This window comes from Macrotis lagotis, chromosome X (genome assembly GCF_037893015.1).
Source record: "Macrotis lagotis isolate mMagLag1 chromosome X, bilby.v1.9.chrom.fasta, whole genome shotgun sequence".
Lineage (NCBI taxonomy): Eukaryota > Metazoa > Chordata > Mammalia > Peramelemorphia > Peramelidae > Macrotis > Macrotis lagotis.
This window is the reverse complement of record NC_133666.1, coordinates 470,621,329-470,641,307: the sequence shown is the minus strand read 5'-3', so window position 1 is coordinate 470,641,307 and position 19,979 is coordinate 470,621,329. Positions and strand designations below refer to the sequence as shown.

General features: G+C 33.8%; 1 protein-coding gene across 3 annotated transcripts in view; it reads right to left on the bottom strand.

Annotated features, from left to right (window-relative positions):
• Positions 1–19,979, bottom strand: part of GNAL (G protein subunit alpha L) — a 509,094-nt gene that overhangs the window by 121,030 nt on the left and 368,085 nt on the right. For all 3 annotated transcript variants that reach the window (XM_074207178.1, XM_074207179.1, XM_074207177.1), the window contains one exon: positions 3,064–3,161. In XM_074207178.1, coding sequence (XP_074063279.1) covers positions 3,064–3,161 — 98 coding nt within the window. The remainder of the gene's footprint in view (positions 1–3,063; positions 3,162–19,979) is intronic.

The following is a 19,979-nucleotide window of genomic DNA, read 5'->3' as shown; positions in this document are numbered from 1 at the left end:
AAAAGGCAAATAGATGAAGCATGAAGATTCAGAAATGATCATTAGAACAGGCAATTAAGAAATAATTGATAGGGGCGGCTAGGTGGCGCAGTGGATAAAACACTGGCCCTGGAGTCAGGAGTACCTGGGTTCAAATCCGGCCTCAGACATTTAATAACTACCTAGCTGTGTGGCCTTGAGCAAGCCACTTAACCCCATTTGCCTTGCAAAAACCTAAAAAAAAATTGATAAACAGGGAAGGTAGTTTCAATTAAATTATGTGTTCAGAAGTGTACAAGGATTTCTCAAGAAATTTAGCTGAGGAGAAAAGTGTTAAAAGCCAACAGGTAGTGGGGCTGGTTGACAGAGCAAGGGTTTTAAAGATTGGGAAAACAATGAGCTCTGTAGGGAGAAGGGAGGAACTAATCAATAAATAGAGAGTCAAAATTAGAGAGGGAATGGTAATGCTAGTGGGGCAGTGTATTAAGAAGGAGGCAATAGTAGGGAAATTTCTGAGTGATGCTAGATAAGAAGGTTTCAAAAAATGAAAAATAAATGGCATATTTATGTATGTTTGTAGATTTTTTCACTACTATTTTTACTTTGATTTTTTTCCCCTTTCAACATTTCATATGGGTAATCCAATATTTATTTTCAAGGTAGGTCCTGGCTCAGGACTGTATTCTTGTGCCAGAAATCCAACCTCATGGCTCTAGGCCCACTAGAACTGCAACTACTTCAAGGAGTTCTGGTTTGTCTGGGGGTGTACCAAGGAAGCAATTCCAAGGAATAACCTTTTTAACAAGAGACAGAGCAAAATAAAGTACACTGGGGAAAGGAGAACAGAGTTCAAGTTTAATTTGAAAAAAATTACTTTGCAAATTTTTAACTTGGAAGCACAGTTATTGAGCTCATACAAAAGGCAGGTTTTCTAAGACTAGTTTGAATTTCAACCTCTCTTTTAACTCTGTGGGGCATTAGGTAAGTCATCCAACCTCTTGGTTCTAATCTACTTTACATTTGAGTTGAGAATATTAATCTGACATGGTTCTGAGAAGAGCCTTGTATTCAAACAAATAATTATAAGTGCTTACAGTAAGACTCATGAAATGCACTTGTCAGTTGTGCTTAACAAAACAACTACAAAATCTTTCTGGGTTTTATTTGTTTTACTATTTGTGTTCTTTAGATGGGAACTAGGATCAAATTAAAATATTCTGTGACTTGAAATATGTTTTCATTTTCATGGTCATCTAAACCTTAGTTGCCAAGATGGAGCATTTTTAGCACACTACTCCTTTCTTTCTTTGTTACAATGTCATCCTTAATGACAGTGGTAGTAATAAGATTGAAAATGTAATTGCAACTTGGTGATATATTAGTGCCTCACTTTTCTCAATAAATTATTGTTATTTTGTTAGGAAATTATCTGCAAGTAATATTTGTTGAAGGCAGTGTAATTTATTATTCCGTTGACTGTTTTAGACAAAGGTCTAATTGGGGAATAGTCCTTGATAACTGTTTAAAAGTACTTAATGGAGATTTTATATTTCATGACCATATAGACATCGCTTTATGGATAGTAATGTGATCTAGATTTACAACTTATTTATCAAAAACAATTGGTACAAAATAGTATTAAAACCAAAGTGCCTTGTCACAAGTGTGGAAAGATTATTCAATGAAAACGAAATTTCACATGTAATATTTCATGACTATATGCAGGGAAAGATATCTATAATGTTTCCCAATGGCACTATTTTACAACTTATTTATCTGGGTCTCAAATCAAATGTACCTGGGAAAAATTCTCAAGTTAAATCTCACAACAGTGAAATCTTTTCTTCGTGATTATTTTACATCCTATAACTTGGTTTCAAGATTATATTATCTTGTTATTTATAAAGTTTCTCTTAACAAGAGTCTTTCAAACCTAGGACAATACAAAAATAGCTTTGGTAAACACACTTGAATATTTCTTCCCATTCATCAAAAGAAATCAACTTATTTTTATATGATGGAATACAAGATCCTTGAGAGCAGAAAGTTTCATTTTTGCCTGCATTGTCTGAGACCCACAGAAGACCCTATAAAATTCTTTGTTTGATTGCTTATACTTGGTTGTTCTAATCAATCTGAGAAGTGATGCTATGCATTCTCATAATATAGGGAATGAGAGTAGGGGAGAGTTTAATAAAGAAGCAGGATAGAGCAAATGCTCTAAAGTCAAGCCTTCAAATGTGGCTTGATTATTTAGTAAGTACTGAGAACTCCCTGTTTATTAGTTAAATTCATACTCAAATGAGAATACATCCCAAAGAAAAATATAAATCACTTGTGGATTTTCAACCTTTTACCTTCCTCTATTAATATGCTAAATTTAGCTTTTATTATACTTAAAAAATACATTACATTTGTAGCTATTGAAATAGCTATAAAAAAGAACCAATTAAATAAACTATTGGTATTAAAATAGTAAAAAGATTTAGAAATCTTGAATATTTAAAAACTTCCTGAAGCACATTGTTTTCTAGTTGATAGTAAATGTACCTTTATTTGTAACAGCAGAAAAGAATGGACTAATGCTTCTATCAAGGATTGAATAAATGAGCAAATTTATGTATCAGAATTCTCTTTATAGTTTTGTTGTGAAGTCTATGCATTTATTTTCTTGAGAAAGGACTATTTTAATGCCTTATTTACAGTTAATATCAGTGAAATTTAAGTATTTAAATGAAAAATCAAATGTTTTATCATTTTTAAAGGACAATGAAAATTTTGATGAAAAGTAAAACAATTTAAAAAATAAATGAAATTAAAATGTTAATTAGTGAATTTGCTTTTTTGTATACCCATTGTAAATATTGATATTATAGGATTTTAACCAGCAATCCAAAAAACATAAGAAATTTTTATTGATTCCCATAATAAAAAGGCCACTTGCTTTTTCCATGCATACATATAAAAATTAAAAGGATTAAGAAGGCAGTATTAATCATGAATATAACTATTCTTCATAACTACTTTGCATGATTGCATTCTTGGATATAAATTTCACACACACACAAAAGAACCAAAACTTACTATTGTGCACAGTCAATCAGTTGGTATTCATTTGACCTCTCGAAGCATGCCTTTACTCCTTCATCATCCCAAAGCTTTTTTACATGATCAAAGAATTCCTGAAAATTAGAAGTTACAAATTAGAAAGTAGGTAATTTGTATCTTTTAAGAACTTAATAGTAAAATATTTGTTTCTAAAAATTTGCAGGAAACAAATACAAATTTTAAAGGAGAAAAAAATGTAAAGTCAGTGGTGGTATTCATTTATTGCAAATACAGCTGTCAGTATAACTTTTAGACTCTATCTCAATAATCAGTAACTTAACATTTCAACTTCAGCAGTTCAAAAAATATACTATAATTTCAGGTCCTGTTTTGGTTCCTGTTATTTATATTTTATATCTTAATCATGGTTTTGTCACAAGTAGAGAAAATGGATTACAGTGGTTGCAAAGAAATAACCTTAAGAAAAAAGCATTCAAAAATTATTTCTTATAATGTTGAATTATTTAATTCATTTTAAAATAGCAAAAATGAATCAAAACTGATATTTATCTGCATACTCTCAACAAATGGTCATTTCATAAATAGCAATTATATTTGAGGGTAGAAGGCAGAGTCCAGACTCTGGGAACTTAGTGTGGAAATTCTCTCAACAATAACTTGAAGCTCTTAATCTCAGTACCCACATAATATATTGGCAATTATAATGAAGAATTCTCCAAAATGACTGTTTTCCTAATTTTAAAGTAAAGATAGAATTATATTTCTGTAACTAGGGAAAATTAGGTGATTAAAATAGCAATATAAGTTGCAGATATTTTCATATTATGTCTTACTCAATAAAATGAACCTAGACTATTAGAGGTCTTTAGGAGAAAAATGAAAAGTATGGAACCATGAGCAGTATTTTAAGATGTCAATAATAACAAAAATATAGAAGTTTGAAGAATGAATACATTCATTAACAGCAATAATAAACATTTAAAGACTACTCTACAGGTCAGAAAGGATGTTAATGTGGAAGCAAACTGAGGTCCTTCTGGGACAAAAAATGAAGCATTCCTTGTTTTGGATAAAATTTAAATTCTACTGTAAGAAAGAAAAAATACCCAGGTAAGTAAATGCATGGTAACTTGAGGAGAGGGAGAACATGAGCTACTGAAGGAAATCAGAAAAAGTTTCACATAAGGAAGTGATACCTGAATAGAGTGTCTTAAAGGTAAAGCATCTGAGAGGCTGAAGTGATGACAATGTATGTCAACAGCAGGGGGTAGATAATTTGTGAAAAGACAGAGCACTGGAAAATGGAATCTGAAGTTAAAAAACAGCTTGTGGAAAATTTGGCTAAAAAGCACAGTGAATAAAAGGAGAAGAAATAGGAAATAAATCTAGACAGCCATGTTGGAACTCAACTGCAAAGGGAAGATATGTTTATATTTTATCCCAGGGTCAATAGGTAGCCTCTGAAGATTTTTACCAATTACATGACCAGGCTTATGCTACTACTTGGTTATAAAGTTGTAGTTGGGAAATAAAATTAACATCGGTAATCAAGCCTATATACTGTGGTGACAAAATACATATTGTAATGCTATGCACCTTGTGGAATGATAAAACATATAGCATAATCAATCCAGGACTCATGAAGAAAAATTAACTCTGATTTGAATCATTTAAATATATTACTTTGGATGCTAATTTGTTCTAGAATTATATAATGATAATGATGTTTTTGAGTGATTCTTTAAAGTGACAGAAGGAACTTTGGATGAGGATATCTAAACAAAATCAAGAACCTCATCTGCCTCCTGGAAAGTATTATTAATAAATCAATGGGAAGTTGATCAAAAGGGAAAAGGTCAACAACAAGTAAGGGTTTTAGACTCACATGAAATCTTTACATTGAAAGCCTTGTTGTGTGTGTGTGTCATGTGTGTGTGTGTGTGTGTGTGTGTGTGTGTGTTTGTGTGTGTGTATGGAACTGAACTTTTTAAAGCTTTTTTGTTTGTTTTTTAATTGTTTTTGAATTTTACAATTTTCCCCTCAACTTCGCTTCCCTCTCCCCAACCTCCATAGAAGGTAGTGTGATAGTCTTTACATTGTTTCTATGCTATATATTGATGAAAATTGAATGTATTGAAAGAGAAATCATATACTTAAGGAAAAAATAAATTATAAGAGATAGCAAAATTACATAAAATACTTTTTAAAAAAAATTATGGGTAATAGTCTTTGGTGTTTGTTTAAACTCTACAATTTCCTCTTTGGATACAAATGGTATTCTCCATCACAGATACCCTAAAATTATCTTGAGTGTTGCACTGATAAAATGAGCAAGTCCATCAAGATTGATCATCAACCCCATGTTGCTGTTACGGTGTACAATGTTCTTCTGGTTCTGCTCATCTCATTTAGCATCAGTTCATGCAAATCCTTCCAGGCTTCTCTGAATTCCCATTCCTTCTGGTTTCTAATAGAACAATAATGTTCCATAACATACATAAACCACAATTTGTTCAGCCATTCCCCACTTGATGGACATTCACTCAATTTCCAATTCTTTGCCACAACAAACAGGGTTGCTATGAATATTTTGCAAAAGTGATGTTTTTATCCTTTTTTCATGATCTCTTCAGGGTAAAGACCCAGTAGTGGTATTGCTGGATCAAAGGGTATGCACAATTTTATTGTCCTTTGGGCATAATTCCAGATTGTTCTCCAGAAAGGTTGGATGAGTTCTCAGTTCCACCAACAAGGCATTAGTGTCCCAGATTTCCCACATCCCTTCCAGCACTGATCATTATCTTTTCTGGTCATATTGGACAGTCTAAGAGGTATGAGGTGGTACCTCAGAGATGCTTTACTTTGCATTTCTCTAATTAGTAATGATTTAGAGCAATTTTTCATATGATTATGGATTGCTTTGATTTCCTCATCTGTAAATTGTCTCTGCATATCCTTTCACCATTTGTCAATTGAGGAATGATGGAATTCAACTTTTTTAATTCTCTTGCCAGGTCAATGTCTTCTTTATAACCTTATCTTAGGTTTTAGCTATCCTAAAATCAGACCAAGGAATGAAATGATTCTGGAAAAGGCAGTGAGAAGGATGTTTTTGCACAACATTCCTTTCACTATAATAAACAATGTGCAAATATTGTTATCATATATATGATGACATAGTCCTCTTTGATATAAAGGAACACTACTACTACTAGTCTGTATGATGGATTAAACTCAATGTTTCTGGTAGAAAAAGATAATTCCTTGGAATATTTCTATATTGCACAGGTCTCAGCCCTTGCAAAATCTGCTTCAATATCATAGCTTGAAGTCACAGGATTGCCAGATGCAAATTTACAAGACACAAATAATAGCTACTCTGCTCTTTTGGTGAAATTTTGGCTTCTTTAATTCTTGCTCTAAACTGACATCAGAGCTCTATTCCTACTCTTGGTCATGTAGCATAAAATCCCATTTACTAGTTCTTCATGATCCCCTTTCTAAGTCACATGTTGCTCCCACTTCTCCTAGACTCTTCTTCAAGCCAGTAAGTATCTCATGGTAGACAATTAGCTCATAGACAGAGATAAAATAAGAGACAAACCCTGGGAGCAATGAACAACTGATATTTCCCTGGATTAGTTACTCATTATTTCTATCTTCTTGTATTCAAGTTGATTCTTCTAGACTCATAGATTTAGAGGTGGAGAGTCCCAAGATAACCTCATCATCAATCTTCTTATTTTATATATGAGGAAGTCCCATAGATATGAAATTATTTGCCCAAAATTACATAGCTAGTAAGTTGCAGAGTTGGGATTTGAACCTAGTTCTTCTAACTAGAAAGTTAATGAGATTTTCAACTTCCCAAAGGAACACTTTTCTAAGATCCTGGTTCACAAAAGAAAGATAGCTTAGACATGCAGCCTACTACAAAATATTCCCCTGAAGTAAAAGATGGAAAAGTAAAGGGCAGGTTTCTACTATGTATGGAAATGCTTGTTTTATTTCTTAAGTTCAGAATAATAATTTTTAAAGTGAATGAATATCAATAAGGTAACAGACTAGATTATTACCTTGTGAGCTTTAAAAGGTCAGAAGAATAAAAAAAAGTTAGCTCATCAAACACAGTCAACAGAAGCAATAATAGAATCTGTTCTGCCCTGAAGAGTAACCTACCTGATTTAGTGAACACCAATTTGACTAATGATCAAAACACTCTATTTTGAAAGGGATCAACTCATCTGTTAGCTATGAAACACTCAGCAGTAATTTTAGGACTCTGCAAAGGAAGAAAAGGAGCCCTCAGGACAGAGAGATTCCCTTTCTTTCTTGGGTTCTAAGGGAGAATGTATGTTTTTTTTTTAAACAATCCCAGTTTGACTCATTTATTTTTTTCACATTACTACAATAGGTTTATTGAAAAAGTAAATGTAACCCCACCCCCACCCCCAAAGTGAGAGGAAAAAAAATACTCCAGTCTGTGTTCAGATACTATCAGCTCTGTTTCTGGGATGGATCACATTCTTTATCATAAGTCCATCAGAGAAGTTTCTTCAATTTTTCCTACAGTTGCTATTGCTAGCATTGTATTTCCTATCATCTTATTTCTCCCTACCTCCATTCATTCTATTCTTTCTCTCCTTTCACCCTGTCCTGTCTCAAAAGTGCATAGTATCTGACCACCCTCTCCTATGATCTTTCCTTTCTTCTATCACTTACTCTTCCTCTACCCCGTCCCCTTTCTCCCATCCCTTTCCTCTCCTTTTTTTCCTGTAGGGTAAGATAGATTTCTATATCCTATTAAGTGTATATGTTATTTCCTCTCTGAGCCACTTTCCACAATAAGGTTCACTCATTCCCCCCACCTTCCCCACTTCTACTCCAATGCAAAAGCTTTTTCTTGCTTCTTTTACATGAAATAGCTTAGCCCATTCTTTTGAAAGGAAAGATGTGAAAATGGAGGTCTGATTGATGAAGTAAATGTATTATGCTGCCCTAACAGAATAATAATCTAGCTCAACTCTAAAGGGGATCAGTGATTACCTGAAGTCTATAGTCTGAAGAAAAGGAAAGAATAGATTACCTGCTTTAGTCTATTTTAGAAAGAAAAAAAACTTGTTTAGAAATTTTAAAATTTTACATTAAATTTTAGAAAGATTCTAGGTAATACTATTAATTTGGAACCCTTATAAAAAGGGTGTTCATGCATTCTTTTTAGCACCTTCCTTACTCATTTCTTCATTCCCCACTCCCAATAAAAATAAAAATATATAGTGCCAAGTAGTCTTAATGTTTATGAAGCAGGAAATTATGAGCACAGATAGCGTGTGACTTATTTTCACTTGACAAATGATGCAGGACACTTTCCCTCATTCAGTACACATATTGACAAAAAGTCTCAGGTTTTGTGGTATATGTGCCTCGAGTCCCAGAGAGGAAGATAACTTTGAGGAAAATATTGCACATCATTTAGTGAGAGGTTTAAGTGAGTCTATGACAGTGGGGAGAACCTTTTTTCTGCCAAGGGCCATTTGGTTATTTATATCATTCACCTGCTATGTTGGTCAACCATTTAATTTAACCCTGAAAAGTTCCTATAGTTATTGAATTTTGAGTTAGATGCCATTGCCATGGCATCCAGATCAATGGGTTTCACATCCCTGATGTTCCTTGCCCCTGGTCTAAGAGGTCTCCCCTGAGGTGAAGTTGAATTGGGATTAAGTATGAATTTCTTGGTTGGGGGGACCCCTACTGTTTACTTATAAGCAAATGATCTCTTAAGAAAGAGCTCCCTTTTCTTCTCACCTCCTTTTTCTTTTTTCTCTTCCACTAGGTGCTCTCTCAGGTACTACTAGGTGCTCATCCCATCCTTATTAGTCAACTTGACTCAGGCATAATCTTCATTCCTTAGACTGAACAGGCCTAAAGCCTATGCTAATATTTAGATTGCATTAGCACCCATGTTTAACTTTCTTTCCCAATAATTTTAAGTAAAAAAAAATAGAGAAAATGAAGGAAATCCTTCCTTATCTCTTGACTTCATTGTTAGCAGTAAAACCTCTCAGAAAACCTCAAAAATGTTGTGACATTAGGGACAAGGGCATGGGAGACAGTGCCATACCAAATTATTTCCCTCTGAAAAAGGAAGATGCTCTGAAAACTACATTAAAAAAATCCAGTGCTAGAGATATAATTAAATCCTATTTCCCTTGCTGGATTAACATCATAAATGAATTTGGTCCAACATTCAGAAATAAACCAGGAAAGACATTTTAATTTGGTTTAGCAACAAACATGAACAAAAACAAACCAAAACAAATCTTAGTGTCTGAATGTGATGGAAAGGATGATCTGTAGTGAAACAGACCTTATTTTTACACATCTGGGAGTAGAGAGAAAAAAAGAATAAAAGTGATTTAAAATTATTTAATGTTCTTTATTTTACTTTAAACTGGTGAAGATAACAAATTATATGTACTTTTCATGTGCTGCACCCTTGAAATAACTGAGCACTTGGGCTATGACACTGGCAGACTCTTCAAAGGCATGGGGGGGGTGGGATGGGAAGGAGATTTGATGAAGTAATGACTAAAAAAAGTGTTTCATAGTTTTACATCAATGTCCCTTTTCAAAGTGCTTTTATATCAATATCTTGTTAATTTAAAAATAGCATGCATAAAAAAATTTAGAAAAAATTGTCAATAACATGTTTATTGTATTATGTAGCTTGGGTATATCTAAAAGCATTTACTTTCTGGTTACTTTTTAACTAAAACTAGAAGTTTGTTTTGCAAGGAAAACCTGGTTACTGTAATTCAGATAAAGCTCTCTTCTGATACAATTCAAACTAAATTGTGGTAGATTAATATGGCAAATATACTCTTCATTCTAATTCAAAAGAACTGATGTCTCTTTCACCAAATACAGAAAAGAACAGAAAAAACAAGCCAATTTAAAATATGATTATTAGTTATCTGTGATTTTATATGTAAATTAAAGCTAATTTTACTTTTTTTCCCTTCCTTCCTTCTTCCATCCTCCCTCCCTCCCTCCCATTATCCCTTCTTTTATACAGGATAGTATTTAAGATCATTATTGTGAATGCTACTAACTTTGTTCACACCTCTTCAATGTACTTTCCCCTTAATATTATGTTTTACACTGATGAAATAATGGGGGGAAAAACTGGATTTGGAGAAGACCTATGCTTTAGTTTTTTTCATGTTTAAATGGAGGATATTAATTTAGATAAAAGAGATTGAGCTGGACCTCTAATGTCCATTCTAGCTCTAAATATATGAGCCCATGAATAGCCATTTTAATAACTGGATTGGATTCAGTGCTAGGATAAAACAAGAAAAAGTACAGATTTGGTGAAAGAGCCTTGTTTTCAGAATCAATGGAGATGATTCAATTTTCTTTTTTGATTTTTGCAAGGCAATGAGATTAAGTGACTTGTTAGCCTTAATTTCCTTATCTGTGAAATGGACATAACAATAGGACCTATTTCCCCACGAATAAGACACACCCTTATCCAAAAAAAATTGGCGTCTAAAAACTGGATGTGTCTCTTTATACAAATGACTGTAGATTTTTTTTAATTGCATTTCCTTCTTTTTCACACTTATTGTCTTTGAGCTCATTTGTTACCAGTATATTAAGTTATGTTTTGCCCATTCTGCCCAGAAATGACTCAGAAAAGATTTTTGTACAGTGCCAAATTCAAATTCAAAGTGATACAGTTTAGAAAGAAAGAAAGAAAGAAAGAAAGAAACAAACAAACAAACAAAGAAACAAAGAAAGAAAGTGATACAGTTTGCAAAAGTGAATGGAAATTGTCCTACTGAATGTCAGTTTGGTCCTCCTCCAAACAAAGAGTAGATACAGAAGAAGAAATCCTACTGAAAATGCCCTTGCAGAAGAAAGACATGATAGACAAGTCAGCAAAATGACCTGATTTAGAGAGGGAACTGAAGAGATGAATTGAAGAGCAAAGGGCAAGTGGAATTCCTGTGTCCTCAAAGATGGTTCAGCAGGAGGCAAGAAGAATTGTTGATGAAAAAGAAGTGACCAATTTCAAAGGACACAACTAAAACGGAATGGACTAAGCATGTATCCACAAACCAGATTTGTCCAAAAGATGCCTGAAAGGTATGAGGAGAAAGTCCTTGAATTTCATGATGAATAAAACGAGTTCAATAACTATGTAATAATTTATTTCAAATTTTGGGCCCCCAAATTATACATGAGGAATCAAATCATATTGAACTTGTAATCATAATCAAATAAAATTTGACTATAAAAATTAAACAATGTAAAGTGTTTTTAAAACCTAAAAGCATGGGGCAGATAGGTGGTGCAGTGGATAAAGAACTGGCCCTGGAGTCAGGAAGACCTGAATTCAAATCCATTCTCAGACACTTAATAATTATCTAAGCTGTGTGACTCTGGGCAGTTCACTTAATCCCATTGACTTAAATAACAGCAAAAAAAAAAAGACAATAAAACCTAAAACCATTATTTAAATGTTAATTATTATTATTATTAGTTTTCTAATGATAAAATGAGGATTTTAATACCTAGTTCCTATCTCACAGGGATGCTGTGAAGCTCAAATGTGATAATGTCCTAAAGAAGTGCTATACCAACATAAAGCATTTAATAATTATTCTTATTCTAACTCTTATTACCAAGAGAAGCATTGTACTGCTAGAATTACAGCTTTGAATCCAGGAAGACCTGAATTCAAGACCCATCTCTGATATATCCCTGACTTTGAATACTCTCAGCCGTTTTCTAAGACTATATATATTGTATAGAAGGGGATTACAAGGTTCAGTCCCTGTTCCCCATCCCCCTAAAATTATTATTGTTAAAGAAAAATAATAAATTATTTGTTTTACCAGAGAAAAATATTTTGAAGTAAAATTCATGGATAGATGTGGCCAATCTACTATTAATGAACTTCCCTCCACTTAGGTTGCTAGTTTCTCTATTCGACAGCCAGGATGACTTCTATTCTATACCTCTCCACTCCTTAAACCCAAATCACTCTGATTTTTATTGATTGGCCAACAATAGGTCCTAACCCAAATCCACTGTTAGACCCTGACTGTTCAGAGTGAAATGTAAATAAAAATTGTCTCTGTTTTGGCCATAATCTGGGAGGGAAAGACCTCAGGTTTTCTGGCCAAAATAGAAATCCCTAGGTAAAAGAGGCCATTTTCTATCTCATTTCTTCCCAGCCCTTCATTGCTGAGGCCTTGCCTCAGTCTAATTGAAACCTGGCAAAGACTTTAACTTAAAAAGGTCAAGGTCTCCTACTTCATCTGGGCCATCTCCAAGTCATCCTAATCTATATCTTGCCACTGGACCCAGATGGTTCAGAAGGAGAAAGTAAGGCTGGTGACTATGCATATAGCCCTGGTTCACTTAAATCTAGTTCACTTGATGGCAAACTGAAATTTTCATGTAAATAAAACTTTGATACTTGGTTTAAAAAATTATTTACAATGAGAAATAAATTAAAATCAATCAATAATCAACAGTAGAAAAATGACTAGCATTTATTATGGTATGACTTCTTTATTCTGTGATATCTAAGCAAACTTAGAAGTTTGCCCAAAATTGATAGTTGGCAAATGTTTTCAGAACATATACTTTTTATTTTTTACCTAAACTGAAAGACTTATGTTAACTTTTTAAAGAAATGTTGCTGCCAACTTTTCCAGTTCTGGAATTTATTTACATACACATAAATACACACAAGGAACAAAATAATAAAAACAATCAAAAATCCCTTCTGCAATTGCCTTAAGCATATTCTACATTACATTGTTAGATAAACAACCTAATATTCTTGGACAGTGTCTATTTGAATTTATCTTTTTTTAAATCTCAGGTTTACAATTTATATCCTAGTTGTATATTCAGTTCTCTATTGACTCTAGAACTAGCTAAGAAGCTTTATTACAATCATTTTCAGTCCCTACTATTTCTTTATCTACTTATCTGTGACAGGTATCAAACTAGAAGGCTGTACAGGATGTTTCATATCTTGCCATTCTTTGATTTTATTATTTATAATTTCTGTATTTCCTCTAATCTCATCAGCCTTCTGTGTAAAACTGCTCAGAACAGGATTTCAGAATCTATGTTAATGAAACTACCCCCTCCAAATGATCAAAACTCTACCAAGTCCCTAGCAACTTTCTATATTTTCAAATTTAAATTCCTTAGAATTAACTAGAGGGAACAATGGACAATTTACAGTTTTCTAATTTCATTTAACATTTCTTCTCAGTATTTTTAAATACTTCAGTCAATGATATCAAGAGGGTTTGTCTACAACACTATAGTCTAACTGAAGTACCTTAGTAGCAAGACACCACTTTGTTCACAAAGTCAGTGTAATTTAAAAACCTGATTCAAATTAGACTTTTTATGCTTCAGCATCAATAAGTAAATCTTTCCATAACTACCTTCTTCTTCTGTTATTCTCATAGTCAAATCAAATTCATTTGCTTGTCAAGGCAACACCTCCCTGATGTCATAGTTCTCTTTAAGAATGAAGGACAAACATCACCATCAAGCTTCATGACTAATCTTGGTCCATACTATATGACATATATGGTATAAGTGCAGAGTTGAGAGTTCTAAAGATGTTCTAGAATTTCAAAGTTTTTGTTTAGGGAAAGATCATGGATCAGATTTTACAACTTTGACCAACTCTGCATTCAGGATTTTCAGTTACCAGAAGACTTTAAAATGGAATTTTCTAAAGTACTCAACCTTCACTCATATTATTTAATACAGCAAACAGTTCTTTTTCCTTTTTTTTTTTTGCTGGGTAATGGGGTTAAGTGACTTACCCAAGGTCACACAGCTAGGTAATTATTAAGTGTCTGAGGTCAAATTTGAACTCAGGTCCTCCTAACTCCAGGGCTGGTGCTCTAATCCACTGTGCCACTTAGCTGCCCTACAGCAAAAATTTCTAAAATATCTACTATGTCTATAATTTCTTGAAATATATTCTGAACTTTAGTCAACTGAATGGCTCTCTGATTTTTAAACATTCCTTGTGTTCTCCCACATTCTCTATATTGACTTTTTTGTTTATCGAATTTCCAGGAAATCTTTAAGTTCAACTCAAAAAATATTTTCCTTCATGAACTCTTCTATGTTCCACCCAATCCATAATGGACTTCTGTGGACTTCAAATACTACAACTCTTTAATGTACTTTTAAAATTTTGAGAATTACCATTAGCTATATAGAAATCATCATTTTATTAAATTGTAAGCCCCACGTGGGCAGGAACTGCTTTACAGCTATATCGATAAATATTTCCTGGTACCTTAAAAAGAGTTCCTAACACATAGCAGATGTCTAAGAAGTATTTGTTGAATTAATCAGTCTTATAAACCTATTAGAAAAATAAATATTTTTAGCTTTCATCTTTAGAGAGACTGAGAACAATGATACCTGGGACAAGTCAGTGTAATAACTCACCTCATTTCCCATCTTACCTGAGTCTCTCCTCTCTTTGATATGAACACATTACTTTTACCTAAATTTCCCTCAAAAATTACCATTTTAGCTTCTAATTTTTTTCTTCACAGTACTCCCACTTCTGTATCCAAGACACTCTGTCAAATCTTGTTTCTCTGAACAATTATACATTTAGGGAGAATGCCACAGGGATTCCATAAAAGAAAAATATTTGTGTGGGAACATAAGTAAAAATATGATCCATTTTCAAATTTTAAAAAATCTTGAAAATTTCTTCCAGATAAGGTAACTTCTAAATTACATTCACAAAGATTTTACTTTCTGTACACAGTATGAACTGGTACTATCCAAAATTTGAAATTAATTAATCATCTTTTTAAGTTAATCCTATTTTTGCTTCTCTACACTTCATAGGCAATGATAATATAAGTTCATTTCACTTTACAGAATAGCATTTTTGAGCAAAATACAAAATAAAACACATTTTTATAAATGAACTTTTTTTTATTTCATTATAAAATCAGAGCTTCTTTTTTTTGGGGGGAAATTCCAAAATATTGAATTAAAATTTCAATATCATGGTGCTGATCAATATGCAATGCCATTCTTCATTGGCAAAGGGACTGATCCCAAGTCACAGTACAATTGGGTATTAATAGCTTCTTTGAAGCTAAACTTCCCTGTTGTTTAGTCTCTATTACAATTCTAGCTTCTTAAAAGCAAAGGATGTTTCATTTTTTAAAATTTGTATCTCTGGGGTTTAGCAAAGTAATTAGTGCATTTTTAGCATAGTACTTAGCACAGCTTTTACAGGGCAGCTGTGTTACATATTAGACAGAACATTGCACCTAGAGTCAGAAAGATTTGAATTCAAATTGGCCTCTTATTAGTCATGTGACCCAAAGCAAGTCATTTAACTTTGCTTGCCTAGTTCCTCATCTGCAAAATGAACTGGAGAAGGAAATGTGAAACACTCCAGAGTATGTCTGTCAAGAAAACCCCAAAAGGATTCTGAAGAATCAAACACAACTGAAATGAGCCTGAAGAAAGCTTTTAATAACCCTTTTTAACTTCATTCATTCTCAGGCCTCAAAGGGTAGCAAAATGAACCATTGTAAAGATGGCTGGAATTTGGAGATGGACAAATCTGCCAGGTGGTACAGGTGGTCTGGGGAGAAGAGTATCCTATTACTTTCTTTCTTTCTTTTTTTTTTTTAGGTTTTTGCAAGGCAATGGGTTTAAGTGACTTGCCCAAGGCCACACAGCTAGTTAATTATTAAGTGTCTCAGGTTGGATTTGAACTCAGGTACTCCTGACTCCAGGGTCAGTGCTCTGTCCACTGTGTCACCTAGCTGCCCCCATATCCCATTACCTTCAGTCAGTCAACAAGCATTAAGAACTTACAACAGTGAGGAACTAGATTAAGTACTACAAATACAAATACAAACAAAATCACTTGCTTCAAAAAGCTTACATTCCATTGGGAGAAGGCTACACAAAAAATTGAAAAGTGGGAGGAGGAGAAGGCAGGAAAAGATGAAGATGCTGTTGGGATTTTGTAGACAAAGATGGGTTAGGAGTGTAGTCTGAAGAGGAATGGACACATGGTTGGCCTCCTTCTTAAATGGAGATTCTGGGAAGAACCACCCTTTCAGTTGGAGAAGCTTATAAGAGTGAGGATACTTCCAATGTGAGAAGTCCAAGGAAAGTGTGAGCTTCCAGAGTGAAGAGCATGAAAAGAACTCCAGAAAGGATTCTCAAAGAAGATGGGACTTTAGCTGGGACCTGACTGAAATGAGGGAAGCCAGGAGATGAAGATGGGGAGGGAGAGTTTCTAGGTATGAGGAGCAAGCAGTCCATGAATATGTCTGGAATGCAGAGATACCTTGCATGAGGACAGTAAGGAGGACATTATCAGTGAATTGCTGAGGACATGAGAGAGAGTAAAAAATAGGAAGACTGGAAAGTGACAGGATACTTCATGAAGAGCACTGAATGCCAGAGGGTTTTATAATTATACATTAGTTAATAGGGCCACTGTAGTTTATTGTGGGTGTGTATGAAAAGATCAGATCTGTACTGTAGGAAAATTAATTGACTATCTGAGTGGAAAATAGATTAGAAGTGAGAGAGATTTAAGGCAGGCAGAGAAATCAGGCTATTGTGATACTCCAGGTGTGAGGTGGTAGATGGTAGCAGTGTCAGAAGAGAGAAAGGGCAAAGAAGAGATTTGCAAAGTAAAATGAACAGGTCTTGGCAACAGATTCCATATGGGAGGCAAGAAAGAGTAAGGAGACATGGTTGATGTCTAAGTTATAAGCCTGGGTGATTGAGACCAGTGCTTTTAACATAGTGACCTACACTATCTTAATCAGTAATAAGAAAGTTAGGAAGAAGGGTTTTGAGAGGAAGAAATTCAGTTCTCTTTTAGACATATGTTGAAGATGCCCATGGGACATCTAGTTCAAAATAACAAATAGACAGGTGAAGATGTAAGATTGGAGGTTAAGGGGGGGATACAGCTATAGCTGAGAATCATCAGCACAGACATAATATTTGAAATTATGGGGAATGATGAGATCATCAGATTAAAAAAAATATAAAGGGAGAAAAGAAGAGGTTCCAGGACAGAGACCTAGCTACCCCCAGGGAATAACCTGGATGAAGATGAAGCAAAGATAACTGAGAAGTAGTTAGACAGTTAGGAGTAAACCAGGAAAAATGTGTCACAGAAATCTAGAAAGAAGATGGGATTAATAAGAAAAGGGTGATAGACTGTTGAGGGATCAAGAAGGATGAGTATTGAAAAAAGACCCTAAGTCTGGTAAAATGACTTTCATTTAAGGGATTCAGAAGCAAGGAGTCAGGCTGGTCATTACAGAAGCAGTGTCTTCCTTTGTCAATTCCTCTAAATTTGAAATTTTGTAATATTGAACACATATCAGTGTGCAGTCCCAGATTATTGGAAACTGAAAAATTACCCTTAACAGAAAATGAGCTTCCATGTGCACCTAATAATGTCCATAAATATGAAACTAGAGACCCTACTACCAGAAGGGTTTTGCAAGCTTTGAGTCATTTCAAGCAGTGTTGATAGATCTACACTGATTCAAACAGTCTCTCACCCAATTCCCGATACAAACAGTACACATTTGCAAGACAGACGGCTGAGACTAGGAGTACAATCTGTGACTGTGGCACAGGGAGAAGCTGACTCATATGGAGCTCAAAACCATGCATCTGGCCTCATCAGGGCAGGGTCTTAACCAAATGAGGAAAGTGGCCTCATACATGAAGGAAAAAAAGATAAAGATAACTAACAATTATTTCAGAGATGGTGCAGATAACTACTAGTTTTAAGATTTTCATTGGTCCAATATCATCAAGTTTGGTTGTGAAAGTATATAGATGACAATCTTGTTTAACTATCAAGCTGCCTGTTTGGACATGCCTCACCTATATCAGTGTCAGTCTTTCAAACACCTGCAATCTATTAAGGTAATCACAACACATCTACAACTTGTTATATACCCACCGAGTGATATGCCCAAGATCACTCATTAAGTGTCATATATATATATATATATGTATATGAATTTTACTAGACAACTTCTTTTAAGCCTATGTATTTTCAATGACACCATCATCCTTAGCCAAGATCAACAATTTTAATAAATAATGCTGTTGGGGAAAAGTAAAAAAGAAGACTAGAAAACCAGAGGAACCATATTCAGGGTAAGATGGAATGACAATGGATGACAGAAAGAAAACAGATCTACTTTTTTACTAATTGAATGACCTTTGCACTGGAATGAATTGAATAAAAATTTTTAGTAAGGAATGGAAGAAAAAAAATATAATACTGTCTGGGTTCAAGTCCTGTCCTTGGCTACATTAGATGTAAAACCCTGGGCAAGTTAATTATTTTCTTGTGTCTCAGGCAATTCTCCAAGATTACAAATTATAGATTAGATGCTGATCTTTCTTAAAGGAGGAAATATCTGTGCTGAGTTCCCTATAGTAATGGTTTAGGTTAGATTTAGATTAAATTTCATTTTATTTTTTATTTATTTATTTTTATTTTTTGCAAGGCAAACGGGGTTAAGTGGCTTGCCCAAGGCCACACAGCTAGGTAATTATTAAGTGTCTGAGCCCGAATTTGAACCCAGGTACTCCTGACTCCAGGCCAGTGCTTTATCCACTACACCACCTAGCTGCCCCTTTAAATTTTATTTTTTAAAAATGGAAATGACATAGTAGGTAAGAATACATACAGCAGATTCTAGAAAGTAATTTTAATGAATTTAAGTTACCACCTTCTGACAATCTACACCCACATGTGTGTCAGGTTATAGAAGGTTAATCAATTATGATTCTGATCCAGTGATCTGAGAAAGACAGAGGCGCTACAAGACTGGAAAGGGCAATTTAAATGTTGTTCAAATATTTGAAAAATGAAAAAAAAAGGTCAGAAATGGCAAACTGTAAGCTAGTGAGTTGATCTGTCATAACTTCTTTTTGATGAAGCTGTGTTGGTTTTTAATGATTATTATTTTTAAGTTCTAAATGCTCACAAACCAGTTAAGAGACTGCCATATCTATCCTATTTTCATTTTTTTGAACATTAAACTAGTCAGGTTTTTGAGAGATAGCAAAGTTTTGTAGTGAAAGGACTGAAATAAGCCAAGAAATAAGAGAGATAATGTGAATGAAAACCTCAGCATGCATCAGATTAAATACAAACCAGTCTTGGTTTCCTGCAGCATATGAAAGAACAATCCTGAAAGAAGGAAAATTACCCATGTGGAATGTTATTGGATAGAATTGTTATTCTTCCTTAAGGAGAGAAATGACTGCTGTCTAAAAAGCAAAAAGTATCACTAAAACTTTCTAAAAAGAATATAGTGCAAGAAAAAAGGTATAATGTTAGTTCTATTATGCAAATAAGAAGATAGGAAAGTTTTTTTTCCAACTAAGCTCTAAGTAAACTTTGCCTTGCTATTTAATATTAAGCCTAACCTTTGGAGGGTTAAGCAACATAATAGATAATAGAGTCCTGGTTCACTAATCTGTTAAATGAGGGGTTGGACCAAATAATTATGCTTTGACTTCCTCTGTCTCCTAAACTCTTAGCACTTCTATATCTGGCTTTGTTTTCAATAAGGAAAAAAGCCAGGTGATTTTTGCATCATTGATTAACTCTCAGAACTTGTTATAAATTCAGGACTTGTTAAAAGTATAGAAAAAATATATGACTCCATTGCAAGATATGTGCTTCTATCTGTAAAATGAGTACAAAGTTGTGATTATTAAAGTATTAATAATTAATGTAATCATGATAAGGTTGCCTCACTCTATGTGGACATTTAATTTTAGATAATAAATTTATGATTAGGTGAAATGAAATTCATAGCAAA